Source organism: Parus major, chromosome 1A (genome assembly GCF_001522545.3).
Source record: "Parus major isolate Abel chromosome 1A, Parus_major1.1, whole genome shotgun sequence".
Lineage (NCBI taxonomy): Eukaryota > Metazoa > Chordata > Aves > Passeriformes > Paridae > Parus > Parus major.
In genome coordinates, this window is record NC_031773.1 from 28,239,043 (window position 1) to 28,257,042 (window position 18,000).

Consider the following 18,000-nt stretch of genomic DNA (forward strand, 5'->3'; position numbering starts at 1 on the left):
GGAGATGCTTCTGTCACAAAGTTTCCATGAGGGAAAACATGATCTTTTTTAATGAAAACTGATTCCTGATAAGCAAGTGCATCTGAAACACAGCTATTTTGTACCTTGCCAGTCTGGCCAAATCATATGGGGTTTCTTAACTTCAACATTGACTAAAAGAATAATAACGTATTTGGTTTAATGATCATCTGTTTTGTGGACAGAAAGGGTTTATTTCTGTATTTTCTGTGAATAAATTTTCAGTTGAGGTAGTCATGTAACATTTTGTGAGAAAAGGAAGTGCTAGTAACTATATCTTTTCTGAGAGACATGAAGAGTAATGATAGGACCCTGAAACAAAGGGCAATAAGAAAAGTGGTGTAAAACCCTCAGAAAACTTCTGTTGGCTGTTCCTCTTGCAGACTGAAGGCATGATACCAGCAGAGTTCATGTACTTGTTTTCCAAACACTAACTTATTCTGTTATCTGGAAAAAGCCATGTGGCTTGTGCTGTCTTCCCACAGGTACCTTTGCATAGGAAGGTGTCAAATGTCTTGTGTTTCTTTTGGTTCTTTTCCTCGAGGTTGGGATTAATGAGCAAGAGAGACGGTTTTTGTGTTCGGACTCAGTTGTTTATTTTTTCTTATCTATATTACATTCTCACAGACAGTGAGTTTGCCTGTATGCTAAGCTACCAGTCTAAAAAATGGAGCCCCAGGTATCTCTCTCCAAGGTCTTTTAAGTGTCAACTACCCAATTATAAAATGCCAACTAATTTATTTTTACTTATAACCCAATAACTAAAGACCTGTGTTCCGCACTGCGGATTTTTCTATCCAATCACACAATATTACCTAAAACTCAAGAAAAAGAAGGTGAAAGAACAAGGCAAGCTAAAACCTCCATCTTGTTACATATATATTACTATATTCTAAAACCTTAAAGTCTAAATTTTCCAGCAAGTGATATAACACGCTTCTATTCAAACTACACAAGCACAGTTTCAGTTCTATCTATCCATATTGGAAGCCTTTTCCATGACCTCAGGCCAAACACAGTGTTCTCTAGTGGGTCTGTGCCTGTCAGCACAGAAAGCATGAAATTCTCTGTGCCCAGGGTTCCAACAGGAAGGCAGCACTGTGCTTACAGACACAGCCAGCCACGCTACTTTACAGAATGGGGCTGTGCCAGATATTGTCAAGCCTGCAACAGATTAGAGAGAGCACAAGGTGAAAAAGTGTGTTGGAAAAGTTAATGAAAATGTATCATATCCACACCACATTAAGAATCCAACTTCTCCTGTGGAGGACACCCATATGCTCCTCATCAGTGGCAGGGTTTTTCACTCCTGAGTGGTCTGTTAAGAACAAGTTCTTTCAGCCCTAAGAAAGCTTCCTGACAGTGTGATAAACGAATGCCAAAGTCTTGTTTTCCTTTAAGGACAATAGAAAAATACATACTTAAAAAAAAATTATAATTGCTCTCTATTTCGGCAGTTCAGTTAAAGACCAATTTAGCTGATCAGTGAAGATTTCTTCTTAATTATCCAAAACTATGGCTTTGTATTTATTGTTCTGTTAGTAAATCCTTGTTTAATAAGAATTCTTTGTGGTCTTCTCAGTCCAAAACCAGTTAACACATTTGGTTGTACTTTCAGCTGTGTTTTTCTTTATCTAACAACATGATTACTTCCAAGATGAATGTAGTTCATCACAAATTTTCAGAAATTGAGTGCACTTTTTCATCAGTTCAAAATACTTATCACAAAAGCCCCCCAGAAAAACATAGCAGACTGATACACTTCTGACAAAAATAAAAGAATAAAAAAAGAGATATAACTTTTACTATAGAGTTAGATGAATAGTATTTGTCTTTGTTATTCTAAATCTGATCAGTTGAAAAGTATTTAAAGTATGCAGAACATGGAGTAAACTTTTGGAGTTCTTGCTGCTGTCAGTCTTCCTGAAATTGGTCATCCAAGCTAAAAAGGTCAGGAATATTTGTGTTTTTTTCCTAATAAAACCCTTAACAGTTTCCCAGGTGGCACTTTCAGCTCAGCAGTGGCTCTCCTTTGTGCTACCTCTCCCCTCTGACGACAGCAGCTGTGGAAATCTCCAACCTCAGCAGCAGTTTGGGCTGAGGGAAGATCTCAATAACTCCTCAACCTGCTCAGGTTGAAATCAACCCTGAGTTGAGCAGGAGTTTGCATTAAGTCATCTCCAGCCTAAAGCATTAGTTTTCTTTTAATCTAAATTATTCTGTGTGTTCATGAGAAGTATAAAAATAGGAAAATATGTAAAAGTCATTCGTTTGCAGTGTTACTTGTCTGGGTTTTTATTTGGAATAAAGGATCACCTGTAGAACAGTTGAATTCTGGTCACTACAGAAAAGAGTAAAAATCCATCGACTTTGAGTGTTGGTAAATGACCCCCCTCCAGTATAATACTGGATATGAAAAAGTGGAACTGAATTCCTGCAAGGGGGAGATCTCCTGCCAGTTCTGAGATACAATCTTAGGGGAAATGAAAGAGATGACTCAGTGTAATGCACAGTGTGCCTGTACAACCAGTAAATCAAAAGAGACAGTGTCACAATCCATTCTTTTTTCTCTTATCTAGCAGAGGATTTTGTTTTCATTTGCAGTACAGAACAAGAAATGGGATTTAAGTTCACAAATGTGACAGATTACTGACTGAACAGGCTTCAAACAAAGACAAGAAAATGTTCTTTAAACATTGCAGGAGATAACTCATGGACATGGTGATGCTCATTTTTAGAGATTTTGAAGTTCATTTGCATTGTCATGTTAATGTTAAAATTTCTCACTAGGTTGACACATTTATCATAAATATAACTGTGAAATTTTCTGGTTCATAAATTTTAAACTGAGGATGTAAATGGTATAAACATCCCAGACAGTGGCCAGAAGGGGATGATACAAAGTTAATCTACATGTAAGGATGCAGTACTTCTATCTAGATTAAGAGAAATTGGAAAAAAATCTGAAAATTAAATTTTATGGAGCAGTTTGGTTTGGTAAACAATTGATATTAGCAAATTAAGATAATTAATTTTTTAAACATCTCTAGTCTTATTTATTTTAGTGTTCATTTGAGAGATACATATGATTAATGTAGATGCTGGGGATCTCTGAAAATCCTACCAGAAGTTTGGAATTATGTTTGTATTTGAAAAATTTCTTAGGAATATTTAAATTAATATTAAATCAGAGTACTTACTACTTTATCAGTTATGGATTCTTTTTGTTACTAAAAGTCAATATGAACAGAATATATTGTAGAGGGCTGATTTTGGATGGCTGCCAGCACCCATCCTCAGGAGGACAGAGAGAAAATAAGATGGATAAGATCATGGGTTGAGGTAAAGACAGTTTAATAAAAAAAAAAAGCAAAAGACACATGTGAAAGGGAAGAAAAAAAGAAGAATTTTATTCACTGTTTCATGCCAGCAGACAGATAGATGTCCAGTGTATTTCTGGGAAGTGGGGAATCGGTACACGTGGCAATTCCTTCAGAAGGCAAACACCATAATCATAAATATCCCTTCTCCTTCCCACCCTCCCCTTTATGACTGAGTACCATGCATACAGTGTGGAATATCTTTTGAGCCAGTTCAGATGAGGTGCCCCAGCTCTCTCCCCTCCAAACCTCTTTCCTGCCCACAGCCTGCTGGCCTTCTGAGAGGTGGGTTGGAGAGACAGGGCTGAGGCTGTGCGAGCACTGCTCAGCAATAGCCAAAACATCAGTGTGTTACCATCACCCCTGTAGCTATGAATGCAAAGCACAGCACTGCATGGGCTGCTGAAATGAAAGTAAAGTCCATCTCAACCAGAGCCAATGCATGTGAAAAAGACATTTTAAAGAAAGTGGGAGATATATCTGAAATATGACTAGAAAAATAATTATTTCTGAAAATAATAAAAGTTTAAGGTAAAGTGTCTATAAATGTTTATTAAAAATGAGATTTTAAAATCCTGAAATATGATCATTTAATCATACTCTCCTTGTAGCGACTAATTTATATTGATTTGATAATGATTCACTTTATTGCCTTGTGCCTTCATAGTGGTGTGACCATTGCTGCTTGAAAGTGAGCTGTTTACTATTTCTATCTTCTCCTTTAAAAGACCAAATATTATTGTATGAGGTTCAAAATACTTGGTTTTACCTGAAGAATAGTATTTGATCTTATCTGCTTCTAAGCATTCTCATGGCTTCATCTGGTTTCAGAATGCAAGGACAATTTTTGCACTGTTTTTCCTGAGCAGAGAGGAGAGTATGGAATTGCTCTGCCAAGACATTCAGAAGCCTTCTACTTCTTCCAGTGTAGAATATCAGTTTAGTTACAAAATCCCCCTATAATCAATAAATAAACTGGGGAAATACTGAAAAATACATTGGTGGCGTTTCTGAAGTTGGGCACATCCAAGGTAAAGATCTCAAAGTATCTTCATTAAGGACCCCATTTGCTTTAGACAGTAACATGTGGATGATAGCTATCAGTCAGTATAAAACTATTTCTGGACCAAATTATCATTGAAGAGTAGCATTTTGCAATGTTTTCCACATCAAGCATCAGACAAAGTTATTTACTCCACAGTTTATTTAATTATATCTGTCTTGCTGTCATCTTTTCAACTTTAGATTTAACATAACATTTCAATAAAATCTTAATTGAAGTTTACTCATTCTTTTAAAGGTTTTTTATTGGTAAGATTTTATCATGTAATCTTTCACATGATTTAGAAACGTATTTTTTAATCTTACGTATAAGTTTAAAGGTAATTTTTTTCAGTTAGAATGGATTTTCCAGAGTACATATTTTAACTGAAGTCACTGGTTTTAGTTGCAGTTTGGGATATGTGTAGGCCTACAAGGAATATTAGACCTGCACTCTAGAAATCTGAACTGTGCCAGTCTTAAAATATAAAAATCCATATTTAGTCATATTTCATAGTTTAAGAATCCAGTAAAGATGAGTTTGCATTTAACTAACTACTTTTACATTTAATGGAACTGAAATCCCCAGAAGATTATTCATCTGATTCAGAGGAGTTCTTGCATGTTAACAAGGTAAGCTGACAGGTAGGCAGCATCAGTGTGTTATCAGCACTCTTTAGGTCACAAATCTAAATAACAGCACCATACAAGTTGCTCTAAAGAAAAATGACTCCATCTCAGCCAGACCCAGTACAGATGTTTAAGATAAATCAGATTAGTTATGTCTGTAAAGTGCTTATTCTTCTCCATTGACTCTGGAGAGAAGTGGACTCTTCCAGGGAATCCTAGAATTGCTACCTGAAACTGAGACTTTTTTTAAGTAGCTGAGATGAAACTCAGTATTATTTGTAACTAACTGTCCTTAAAAATGTAGCCAAAAGCATCAAAGCTTAGTGTCTAGGTGTCAAAAAGGCATGTGCATACATCTCTCTCTTTCTCTCTATTGTTTGAAGATGTGCTACTCCTTAGGGAAAATTAGGAGAATATTCTTGTCAATAAAGTTCAGACCACAAATTTTGTGTTTTCTTCATTTGTGTGTCTTACAGTTGTATTTCAACTGATAGTGGCAGAGCAAAAACCTGAGCAGTGTGTGGTTCTGATGTGTCTGTCTTCTGATAACTCATTTTCAAGACATTAAAAGAAGACTGTATTGTTAAATGGGCAGTCTGCAATAGAGAGCTCTTGATTTGAAAGTAAGATCAATAAAAACCTTCTGTCACTTTTCCCTCTATACTTCAATGGTAATTTTATTTAAAATGCTGAGTCTGGTAGGGATCAGAAAATAAAGCAGTCAGTACAATACAGAGCAAAGTTATATCAAGTGTTGGACTGGTATCAACCGTTGGATGGTTAAGAAGTCACAGCAAAGGTGTTTGCTTTGTCAGCCAAGGAGTGGAAGAACAGGCTGTCTTCTTTGCTGTGTTTTCCATGTGAAACCCTCTGCTGCGATTACATGCCAGCTCCTGTCAAATGACTGGCCCCAGACACAGTTGTTCTTTATATACAGTTATGGTAAAGAAACAATCTCCTCAATTTCATAATTTGTACATTGCTTGAAGTCTAGTTCTTTTCCATCTGCTCTGCAATCTGCTGCTGATAATACATTTTTGAGGGAAGCCAACCAAATCCTCAGACCAGCCCCTGTCAAGCTTCATTTTCCTTCCATTTCTTCTCAAAGGTACCTGTGAGCATGGTAAATAATTTTTGTTTAACAACTCTAGTTTCTATATCTCTGTCTGATTTTATAGACTATAGAAAGACTGATATTCACCAGCCATCCTAAACAGATTCAAAGCCAAACATACATAACTGAATCACTGATCATAGAAAGGTTTGGGTTGGAAGGAATCTTACAGATCATCCAGTTCCAACTCCCCTGTCATGGTCACAGATTCTACCCACTAGACCAGCTTGCTCAAAGCTCCATCCAACCTAAAAGATTTTTCTGTTTGCACCTGTAAGTAGTTTTAAATAATTTTATTTATTAAATAACTCCTATGACAGTTTCCCAATTAATTTTAATTTATCCACAGAATATTGTCTATGTGTCTTCAGGCTATAGAACTTGGATGATATTTTAGAACAAACCATTTGCAGAGGACACGTTTCAGAAGATTCTTATTTAGGGATGGTTTGTAGCTATATCAGATTGTAGTATCCCTTTTAAAACTGTGGCTTACAACTCTTTTCAAATCCAGCTCAAGTTCTCTTCAGTTATGATCATTGAGTATCTGTCAGCAGAGATTCTGTGTCAACATCTCTTTGTTCCCTCTGTTCCATGTCATTAACTTATAGCATGTTTTTTGTAGTTTTCTGGCATTTCATTATTTTAAAATAAACCCCCCAATTTTCAGGGAAGTTTAGTAAGTTAAAGAATGACTAATATGCAAAGTTGCATCATCTCTTAATACTTACAAGATTTTACTAAAAATTTACTTAAATATTTTTCTGCTTCTGCTTTCCCAGTGGGCCTGCTGTTTACAAGCAGAGTCTATCTGGTGTTTTGTAACAACTACAAATTGTCCTACTTTCCCCTTTCTGAATAGCAATAATACTGCAGTTACTTGTTTATTCATTGTAAAAATGCACTTAAACGTCTCTGTCATCCCAACAGCTGAAACAGATAGAAAATAAAAACTTCTGCTAAAATTCACTAAAGTTTTAAAGTTGTCAAAGCAATTGGTTGGAATTATAGAGTTCCAGCTATACTATTTTATTTAATTGTGTTTATACTCTGTTTATGTCATGAATGGTTCTCTTTTTCTTTTTAAGTGAGTATTTTTTTGTCTTTGAACTTCCCTTTCTGAGAATATTGCTACACATCTGTCTTTTTTCCTTCTCAGCCATATTAAAATGTCAAAAATGGGCATGGATGTGTGCAAGCCATAGCCCTTTCTGAAGAGTACACCCAGTGCTGCATTACTCAAAGCCATTCTTACCAGTATTCCACCAAGTTTAAAAACAAAGCATTACTTATTTATTTAAAAGAAAATGTTTCACTGCATCTCTTTTTCTAAATTGCTAATCTAGCTTCACCTTTATACATGCATTGCCTGATATATTCTTTAGTTTCTGTTGATTTTTAAATATGTTAATACTATTTCCAAATCTGTTATTTTCAAATTTTAGTATCTGAAATATTCTGTAATATTCTGAAATACCACACAGCAAACAAATTATCTGTATTTTAAGATAAGCATATCTACAACACTTAACAAGTGCCCTAGGCTATTTGTGTCCCTGGGCACCTGTTTTATCTCACATTTTGGCACTTTTTACTGTAAAACTATTCTGATCCCATACTATATAGGCAAATGGAGTGAATCAAATAGGTCATTCAGTGTACCAGCACATAGTGCAGTGTTACAGATTAGTTGCAGAATTTTGATTAGCCTATTAAAAGGAATGCTAAAAAGTGGCATGCTTCTCTTAACTTTTCACAGTTCTCCTAATGTGTTTCATTGTCCACTAAAATGATTTTCAACAAGCAATTCACTTATCAGTAAGAAAATATCTTAACTATCTCCTGCAGTATCAAATTGGCATGTAAGAGGCAACCCTGTGTGCCATTGCTTCAGTGAAAACAACTTATGCAGCAGTCACAGAGTTGAAATGGAAGCATAAGCAGGTGCACAGAAGCTTGTGTGAGTGTGAGATGGGGTCAGGTAAGGCTGTGCCATGTGTGAATGGGTGAGCATTCATCTGTTAGCTTAGTAGAATTAGAAATGTTCCTGCAACCTATCCTTGGCTGAGTATTGTAGACTATATTTGCAGCAGAAAAATGCTGAATACATTCTGCAGTCTTTGTTTTTCTTCTTTCTGACTAAACAGAATATATATATTTATGATACACATTGCACATGAATAGCGAAAATACTGGAAAATTTGTAAAAGATATCTCATGGACATAAATAATTTGAAGAATCTGTTTGTTTAATTCTTTCTTCAGGCACATTTTATGCTTTTCCCCACGCTATCCTGTCCATCATAAGTGCCTTGTAGTGAAATCTGTGGGGTTAGTACATCATTTTCATCAGAGCTCTTATATATTGATAGAGAAAGGTGATCATCTGCAGGAAGAAATCTGGGTTCAATTCCCTATTTGTCTGTTGTCTCCAATTTTATTTGTCATTTAGGATTTGACAGACACACACAAAAATGTAGGTGTAGCAAATCCTGTCATTTAAACTCGCTGGAAGCATGTGCCAGCACTCACCAAAGTTCTCCCGGGGGTCTGCATCTCTCCCATAATGGAGGTCCTTAATGCTTTTGAATTTGCAGATCTCTAAGATTTTCCCAGTAGAGATGCAGACGCTCACAGCCTCTGGCAGTAGGCCTGCCAGTATGATTTACATTTTGCAGCTCCTGTAGAAGTAAGCTGTTGGCCATTTTCATGTATGACATCACTATGCCATAGAAGAAAATAATCTAAATTAACATCCTGCTTGGAATTGCTGTCAAATCTGTTGATTGTGGAGACAGCCTAGGAAGACTAGCATAATTAGCAAAAGTTAACAAATATGAATGCCACCTGATCTCTAGGAGAAGTCCAGACTATTGGACATCAAGTGCTTTATGCTTGGTTTTTTTGAATAGGATCCACAAAATCCTATACAGGAAAATCCTATAACTAGCAGTAGAAAAAGCTACATTAAGAACAAAAATATGTTAAAAATCCTGTCCCAATTTGCTTAGGCACCTTAATTTGGACTGTAGTTGTGATCTAATCCAAACATCTATACTGGCCAGTGGCATCCATTCTAAAAGTGAAGGAAAGTGAATATTTTTCTTACATGTGAAGGATGATATTTATACAAAATATGGAATGTAGAGCTTCAGTTTCACCTCACCTAACAGAGTTCTGAGTCACATATTTCTTGTCCTCTTGTGTCATCATCTTTTCATACTGAGAATGACAGTGAGGTGCAATTCTCTAACTTTGAAGGGCATTAAAAACAGTGTCCCTTGGAACAGGGACTGGATCTTGTGTGTATCCTACCATCTAATTACGTGCCTCTTCTGCATTAGCAGACAGATTGAAATTGCTGCATTTTCCCATTGGCCTTGTTTTAAAGGCAGGCTTGCAAAGCTAGAAACGAAATGGCTTGTTCCTGCGGACAGCGAGGAGCTCCTGTGTATCCTAGCAGCAGAACTTGTAATGGCTTGGGAGCTCTACAAGCCAAGTCCCCAGAGTAAGTTACACATCCCTCAGGCATGTAGACTGATGAGCAGAGGTTTTCAGAATTACAGTTCTGCTGCCTGATTTCAAAAAAAGCGTGTATAAATAGGTTACCAAGCAGTGATGCTCAGTTACAGAATGGGTCTGTCAGTCTCAGGTGCTCTGCACTGTGCCATGGATCCGCCTCACTATAGCCAAGCTGGTTTTGCTTCTCAGATTTTTGTGTCTTGGAGATTAGCCTGCTGATCCTCTTGTGGCTGTTACCTCTTTGATGTCTTGTCAAGCAAAATCCCTGGTTCAGTGCCTCTTAATTCTCTCTGTTCTGGTGTCATAGAAGAAGTTTCATCTATATGTCTAAAGCATGCACTGGGGATGGCTAGGGACTGGATGAATAGCTGTTGTGCTCTCTGTGCTGTTTGCTGGTAGCTGTGCATTATGCCATCTTCATTATGATGTGCCAGTTTATAAGACAGCAGGGCTTGCTGTCTCTGGGCACCTTCCAGTTCCCTGTGGCTCTGGCTTCAATTCCTAACATTAGAAGAATAGCTTTTCAACCGAGTGAAGTGCTACCAAGTGTCTCATTTGCCATTCTGTCATTTTAGAGTGACAAATACAGATCAGGAGCTGTATCTGCAGTCTCTTATACATGTTTTCAGTTATTCTGATGCCCTCTGACTCTTCTAAATTGAGAGTAATGGAAGCTTCTGGTACCACATCTGAACACATACTTCTTTGCAGCCTGTGTGAACCCTGGTGCTTTCACTTGTCTGCCAATATCAAAGCATTTCACTTTGTCAGATTCAGCAAGGAAGATGAGTTCCATATAGATAATCAGCTACTTAGGGGGAAGGCCAAATAATACCCACCTCAGAAAAGAGAATATTGAACTGCAGAACGTGTACAGACTTCTTGTTACTCAACATAAAAGATATCTAGGCCTCCCCTCTTTTTTAAAGAGATTTAAGTTATCATTCTCTGTGTAGCAGTTCTTGTTGGCTCTGTACAGAGCATGCACTGTGTGCTGTGTGCCAGCCCAGTGCTCTCAGTACTCTAGAGCACATAAAGAACCAGCTGAAGCTTAGTTAAGATGCATCAAGGTTGCTAAAGTTGTTTTAAAAGGCAACTAAAACTTCCCCAAAGTATCTATGCTCTCATTGCTGTCCCTGGACACTGAGGGTTCAGTTCAGATGTGTCCTGGTTGTCAGTTATATGTCACAGGCCTCACAAGAGATACAGAGCTCTTTGGATTATCATCTGGAGATCAAGTTATGCCACATCACTGGGAATCACTTAGTCACATAAGTTTAACAATGACTTTTACTATGTGAGCATGTTTTTTTTCCTACATGCTTGCGATCAAGAAGAAATGTAAGGCAAGTAAATCCTTGACCCAGTCTTACCAAGCTCCGCAGAGGGTTTGACTTCCTAGTTTACACTTACATTGAAGTGTCTCTATTTAAGCTATAGCCCATTCTTAGGCCCTGTGATGGTCAAGAAAACAGTCTCAGGACTGAGTCTCAGTCATGACATTTTTCCGGTGCTTGGAAAAGTGTCAATAGCACCACAGTGACTTGTGCATCTTTATCCAATGTAAAATTTAAAACCTTCCATTTGCTTTCAGACTGTCATTTTGGTAGTGTCACCTTTCTTTGAAAAGATGCTCTGATACCTTCCTTTGAACAAAGTCTCTGGGCTAGTGTGGTTGTCTCCCTCTTTATCCATTCTGTGCACACTGCTGCCAGCTCCAGAAATTGTTCAGATACACTGGGCTCATATGTCTTTTTGCTGACTCATGGTTATTAACATACCTTTTGTGTCAACATGGATGTAGACAGTTACTTACGATTTTTATTTTTTTAAATCTGTTTTAGAACTGTGTTTGTCTAGTCTCCTTTGTCTTTTGATTCCTCTCTTTCATCCTGTTCTATTAAAATGTTGGTCTACCTTCCTTAGACTTTGGCCTGCTAAGAGCAGTTTCCCTGGAGCTGCAGCTTACTGTTAAAGGCTCCCAAATCCCAGTCACAAATTTGTCCTTTATCTATAATATTCATAAGTATTGGATCCTCAGCCTCTAATTATTTACGCTTATCCTGTCTATTTCAGAAGAGCTTTTTCAGTCTGGGCTTTAACTGCTGTGTTTTTTCACTCAATGTTTCCTCAGATTGTGCTGCTCATGCAACTTGCTTGTGCCTTGCTGCAGAATACACATATAGCAAAGCAAACAGTTGCCTTTTGAGAAGCTAGAGAAAAGCTGGGCTGTCCATGACAGTTAACTGGAAGCCAGAAGACCTTAGTCGTCCTGCAGGGTGCAGACATGGGTCCTAGCAAGGAAGAAGACTAAACAATTAAAGAAAAATACTGTAATCACTAGCTAAAGCTAGAAAAATGTGAGGATTTTCCCCAACAGAATTAATTTTACTTTTGGTACTGTTATAATATATATCCTGCTAGTATCATCAGGAAAGCATGTCTTTTTTTGAAAATGGCAAGTGTTCTTATTTCTATTTAAACTAAAACCCGAAAATGAAAACTGGAGGGCTAGGTTTCTTTTTTTGTTGTTTTTTTAAATTAATTTTTTAGCAGCCCCAAATCCCTACTTTAAAATAGTCAATTTCTCTTTGTGTTTTGAAATAAAAATAATACTGCAGAGAGCATAAAATACACCGGGTGTAATGCGCTAACAGTTAATGAAATACGAATGTATTTCATTACAATTCCTAATAAGATGACAATGCTAAAAATATTCCTCCTGTTCATAAAAAGTTGTAGCTTTATTTTAATCAGTAAATGCACTTAAAACATGCACAGATTATAGTCCTAACAGTTTCTTTATAATAATATACTATTTTGACACTAACTGAAGGTTTGCCAATTTGCATATTTAATTCAGACATTAATTACCTGTAGACTGGAATGCACAATTTTTTCTAGGCTTCTTTGATGTTTTCATGTTTGAAATGATAAGAAAGAACTGTTGGGAAGATGTGATGCTTTCAAGGCCTTTCTCTGTATTTAAGTATTGTATCCAGCTCATTCAACCTTATGATAAGCCTTCTGATACTTCTAACATTCATAAAAACAAATGTTTACACTGAGCATTTCAAATTCCATTAAAAAGAACCACTTACGTCTGGGTTGATTTCTCTTCTGTGAATGAATATGGGTAGGTAATACCCATATTCAGGGATCAATGACCTCTCAGCCTTTTTGGTTAACTCTCCTTGTGTCCAGCAGCCTGCCAGGGTGGCTGAGGCAGCCCTGCTCTATGCCAGGGCTACAGGAGTTGCACAAGTGGCTCATTTTCTGGGGGTGTTATACAAGTGTTTGCTTATTGTACACCTGTAGTCATGTGTAATGCATATGAGAATATGTGGTGCATATGAGAAAAGCCTGGGGTTTTGTGTGTTTCTCCCACTGATGGAAAAGACTAAGACATGCTTTGCATTTGAGGGCTGTTCCTTACACACCACACTTATTGCCCTGCCTTCTTTGTGTATAAGACACCTTCTTAAGGAATGCAGACTTGATTATTTTCTGCCTTCACAGATGCTACAAGAATGGCATGCCCAAGATGCAGGAAAAAAGGGAATTCCAAATATTTTCCAGTTCTAAAGCATCTGGGAGAATATCTCACCTGATGTTCCTGTTCTTGGGTTCTTGCATCCTTATTTATAACATGGTGAATTTAGGATACTGATGATCTTTTAACTACAGTTAAAAAAAAGTCTTTCAGAAAAGGATAACAGTATATTAAAATGTATGTTTTTTCATGAAGATTTTAATTTGGAACAAATAACTTTATCTTCTTAATTCTTCTTGTAGCATCTTGGTGAACTTGAAGTCAAATTACCAAGTGAGGTTGTAAACCCTGTATCTGTTGCATTATTGAAGCAGAATGGAAATGCTTCTTTTGGATTTAAATAAAATATATCTGTGAAAATAAATTGCATAAATCTAGAAACAATAACATCTCACTAAAATTTTGCAAAACTTGCTCGCACTGATGTGTTAAAAATGTGGTTGTATAACTAGATAGAGTGAAAAGTCAAACAGCTCAATTATCTTTTTAAAGACACCTGAAAGATTTTTATTTTCCTTCATGAAGATTTTGCAAAGTCACCAATTTGAAGAATGTTGTAATTCTCTTTGTATAATGGAAAAAGATAAAAAGCATAAAACATTTTCTACTCCCAGAAGCTTTACATAATCCTGAAGTCTTTGCCAACTGTTATTTTAGCACCTTCAAAAGAGACATGGACTTCAAAATCAGATTCACATTGCATTTCTAATTGGAATAAACCCATATGGGTTCAGTTGTGTGTCAAGACTCAGATCTAGCAGAAAAATTATTATGTTAGCAATGGGAAATCTTTCACAGATAATCATAAATTTTGTCACTAATGCAACTTCTTTGCAACTAAATTGAGCAAATGTGTATATCTTACGTTTGTGTTCTTGTTTCCACAGTGCATATATTATAACAGACTTCATGGGCATCAGAAATGAAAATTTTATGAAGGTAGCTGCAGTTGGGACTTGGATGGGAGATTTTGTCACAGCGTGGATGGTAAGAAACATAATTACATTTTAAAAGGAAAGGAATATGTTTGTTGCTTTCAAGGGAAAGAGGAGAAGAGCGAAAACTCAACTTCTCTAAGTGTTTCAACCCAGAAAAGTAAAAAGTTAAAAAATGCATAATGACAAGTTATTAATTGACAGTCCAGGACAGTTTCAGTTAAAATGTATCAGGGTGACCTTTTTTTTTTTTTTTTTTTTTTTTTTTATTTTTTTTTATGTGGTTGGGAGTTTTGCCATTGACTTCTGCAGGGTGGCCCTTCTTTGTTATGAAGTAGCACCACAACTTGTTATCCTGTGAAACAGTGAGTAGCAGCTAAAGGCTGATGAAAAGAATTAGGAAGTGAAGAAAAATTAAAGTGAAAGACATGATAGAGAACAATGGAATGAGAGAAGGAAAGCAAGCCAATTACATGCCAGGATTTGAAGGTTAAAAAGGCTTTCTTCTGAAATATGTGCAAGCCAAAGATCAGCTTAGTGAAATGACAAGTAACTTTTGGGAACAAACTAATTTTTGGGAACAAAATTAAGCATCTGCACATTTTAATTGCTCAGAAAAAGCCTTCTTTTAAACACAAAGTGATAAAAAGTGAATTTAATTATTTTTTAAGGTTAGATTTTTAAGATTAGTGTAGGTAAGATTTTTAGCAATTGTATTTTAGCAATGTCTTCTACCCTCCATATTTGGAACATACTGTACAACAGACAGAAGGGGGGGAAAAAAGCATCAAGGATTTTTTCAGTATGTTGTTCAGTATGTGTCTGTGGTTAGTCCAAGACAAAATGTACTCTGTGAAATGGTGGCCATGAAAAGCAAGTACAGACAAAATAATTTGTATATGCTTTACAAAGAGGACATCACAGAATTGGTGCCATGGCCAATGTTGACAATTAATGTGGACTTCTTCTGAATTGGTAATAAAATTAATGGGTACTTCTGAATACCTTTAGCTTGTTTTTTTCTCATGGGCTTTCACATCTTTATTCCACTAAAGAAGAGATGCTGCATGAGCTAAGCTGAATTGAGATCATGTACATCATGCATATGTGGCTTAGGGCTCCAGTGAGGTACATTACATTAGGTAATGTGGGTTTTCTTCAGGCCCTCTTTTTTTGTTTCCATAAAAAAACCAACCTGTTATGTGCAACACTGTATAAAGCATGGAAATGATTGATTCAAAAGGCATGAGAATCCTGATTATTTTCTGGGTACTCAAAACCCTCTCAGGTCTCTTCAGTAGTAGAGTCACAATTGGATTGTGCCATAGCAGATTCCAGTGGCAGATGGGATTATCACTGAAGAATGGGAGAGAGACTGGGAGAAACTACAGAGGTGGTTTGATTAGAGGAGACTGTTTAAATTAGTCTGGTTCTATTAGCTTTCAGGAGGAGTAGATAACATGGGATTGGAGGGTCAGTGTGTTTTAGGAAATGCTTTTATTGCATGAGGAGAATTAAGAGGTGAGTGATTCATGTTTAGATCTTCAGAGCAAATGAGAATAGTGATATTGCTTCTGCAATGCAAATCTCTAGGTGAAGTATATCAACCAGGCAATGGAAATGACAGTGTTCAAGGGCATCTAATCCTGGGAGCATCAAACAAAACTACAATTTCAGGTCCCTACCTGCATTAGTAAAAAAGGAGATTGGATGTATGCTGGTGCATGGGCATGTACATTGGAACAAATCACCTCCCACGGAGTCTAACTTAAGTCATCCATCTTATTCCATATGAACAGAAATGACTGTGCTATTTATATTTAAATTTGCTTGACCTTCTGCTTATAAAACCCAGCATGGAATTGATGTCAAAGTGATCTGAGTCTTCTGTGGTATTATATTTTGTGAAGTTTCCCCATCCTATTTTGAAACAAAAGAAAAAACAAACATGTAAAGGAACCTTTGCACATCTTCCCATTCACAGAAGTGTTGATATTTTCTAATGTTTAAGAAGTTTTTTAAAGAAACTATCCATCCATGGACTCCAAAGCAGAAGATAAAAATGAAGATGTAGCCTTCACTTCACTGTAAACCATACTAGAATTAGGATCTTATTCCCTGTTTGATTGGAAACTTTGGGAATAAGCAGAAATAAAACAGATGGAATTCCCTTTTAAAAATGAGTAATCAATAAACAATACTATTACTCCAGGACACTGAGAAGTGCCTTATTAAATGAGGAAAGTGATTGAAATGGGAAAATATATTTTGGTTTGTTGTTGCTTTGGACTGAAAAGGCAGAAGTAAGACTTTCTCCTCAATACTTCCTAGCTCACTGACTAGTTTGGTGACAGGAGCTGACACAATTTCTGATAAAATCAGCAATATTATTTCCATTATGTGTAATGAGAATGAGGCCATGCTATGGGTGCACAGAACCTTCTCCTTTGTACCTCTGGACAGGAGCGTCTGCTACTAATAAATATATTTGCTGAAATCTGTAGTAAGTGTTGGATAGTCTGAAGTCTGTGAAGAAGGGAACGGGTTCAGCACACCGACTGTCTCTCTGCACTTTTCCCTTTTTGAAGCCATGCAAGTGTATCTTGCAATCTTGTACCTGCTTTGACATGCCCTCCTGCTCCTGTAAAAAGTGTATTGTTCTCATGGAGAATGCTTTTGCGGCAGACACCACAGATTTTTGCACAGTAGGACACCTTGGAAGAAAGACTGGATTCCACCCAGACAAGCACATAAACTAGCAATTTCTGCCTTCTGGGAGAGTGCAAGCAGTCTGAGGAAGGAGCTGATTCGAGGGCAGAATCTCTGACGATTAGAGTGGCCTCTCTGTGAAGATGAGCAACCTGCTGCAGATGTGTTTCTGAGTGGGACACAGTCCTGAGCATGTGGAGTGAGGCATGCTCAGAGGACAGCTGCAGGAGTGGGGGACACTGAAGAGTGACACAGAGTAGTGTTGCCTTTCAGACTGTCAAAACTGTTGCCTTTTACTGATGACTTTTTGGACTCTACAGAGATTGGCCCTGAGCTGTGAACTATACTCATACCACGTGGAGAGTTTTGCTTACCAGCTGCCATTGCCATTTGCATTAGGCATATTGCTGCCTACAAATCATATGCATGTGTGTAAAAGTCTAAACAGTAGAAGTTTAGAAGTTTGTTGTATCTTGGATGTTGCTCGTTAGGATTATCAGAAGCTGAAGTAGTTGTCTTCAGCCAGTGTCTGGTACTGATCTCTATGAATCCACACTGAACAAGAGATCTTATTCCTATTTACTTTCTTTCTGAATGGTAATTTTGGTTGAGATTCTCTTTTCCCATGTTAGTTGCTAGAGAGAACTGGAAACATGAGAGATCACTGAGCAGCAGACTCTGCCTGCTCCTGTTATCAGAACCAATTATAAACTCTAGGGGTGCTTTAGTATATTATTCATCAAACTAATGTTTACTGCATATGTACCAGTACATTCTTTTTAAAAAGAGAAGCCAGGAATTTTCTCATCACTGTGCTTTAGCACAGTACTTGTCACAATGAGTGTGAACTGAATCATTGTAGCAATTCCTGACTGTTCTTTTTGGCACCTTTGCTTGATTTCAGTTTGACTTCTCCCTTGTGTGGAACAATGAAGACTTTTGGGACTATTTCTCTTTCATCATCTTATCAGATGAATTAGTAGGAAGTTAGGAAGTAGTGCTTTCAGCATAGTCTGGACAGCAGAGTGAAGGATCAGTATATCTCTGCTGATCCAGCACTGGCCAAGACACACCATATCCACTTGGATGGATGGATGG

At 37.1% G+C, this 18,000-nt stretch overlaps 1 protein-coding gene across 3 annotated transcripts in view; it reads left to right on the plus strand.

Moving 5' to 3' along the window:
- The window catches only part of TMEM117 (transmembrane protein 117), a 189,941-nt gene that overhangs the window by 57,764 nt on the left and 114,177 nt on the right, over positions 1 to 18,000 (plus strand). For all 3 annotated transcript variants that reach the window (XM_015628236.1, XM_015628237.1, XM_019006725.2), the window contains exon 4: positions 14,146 to 14,245. In XM_015628236.1, coding sequence (XP_015483722.1) covers positions 14,146 to 14,245 — 100 coding nt within the window. The remainder of the gene's footprint in view (positions 1 to 14,145; positions 14,246 to 18,000) is intronic.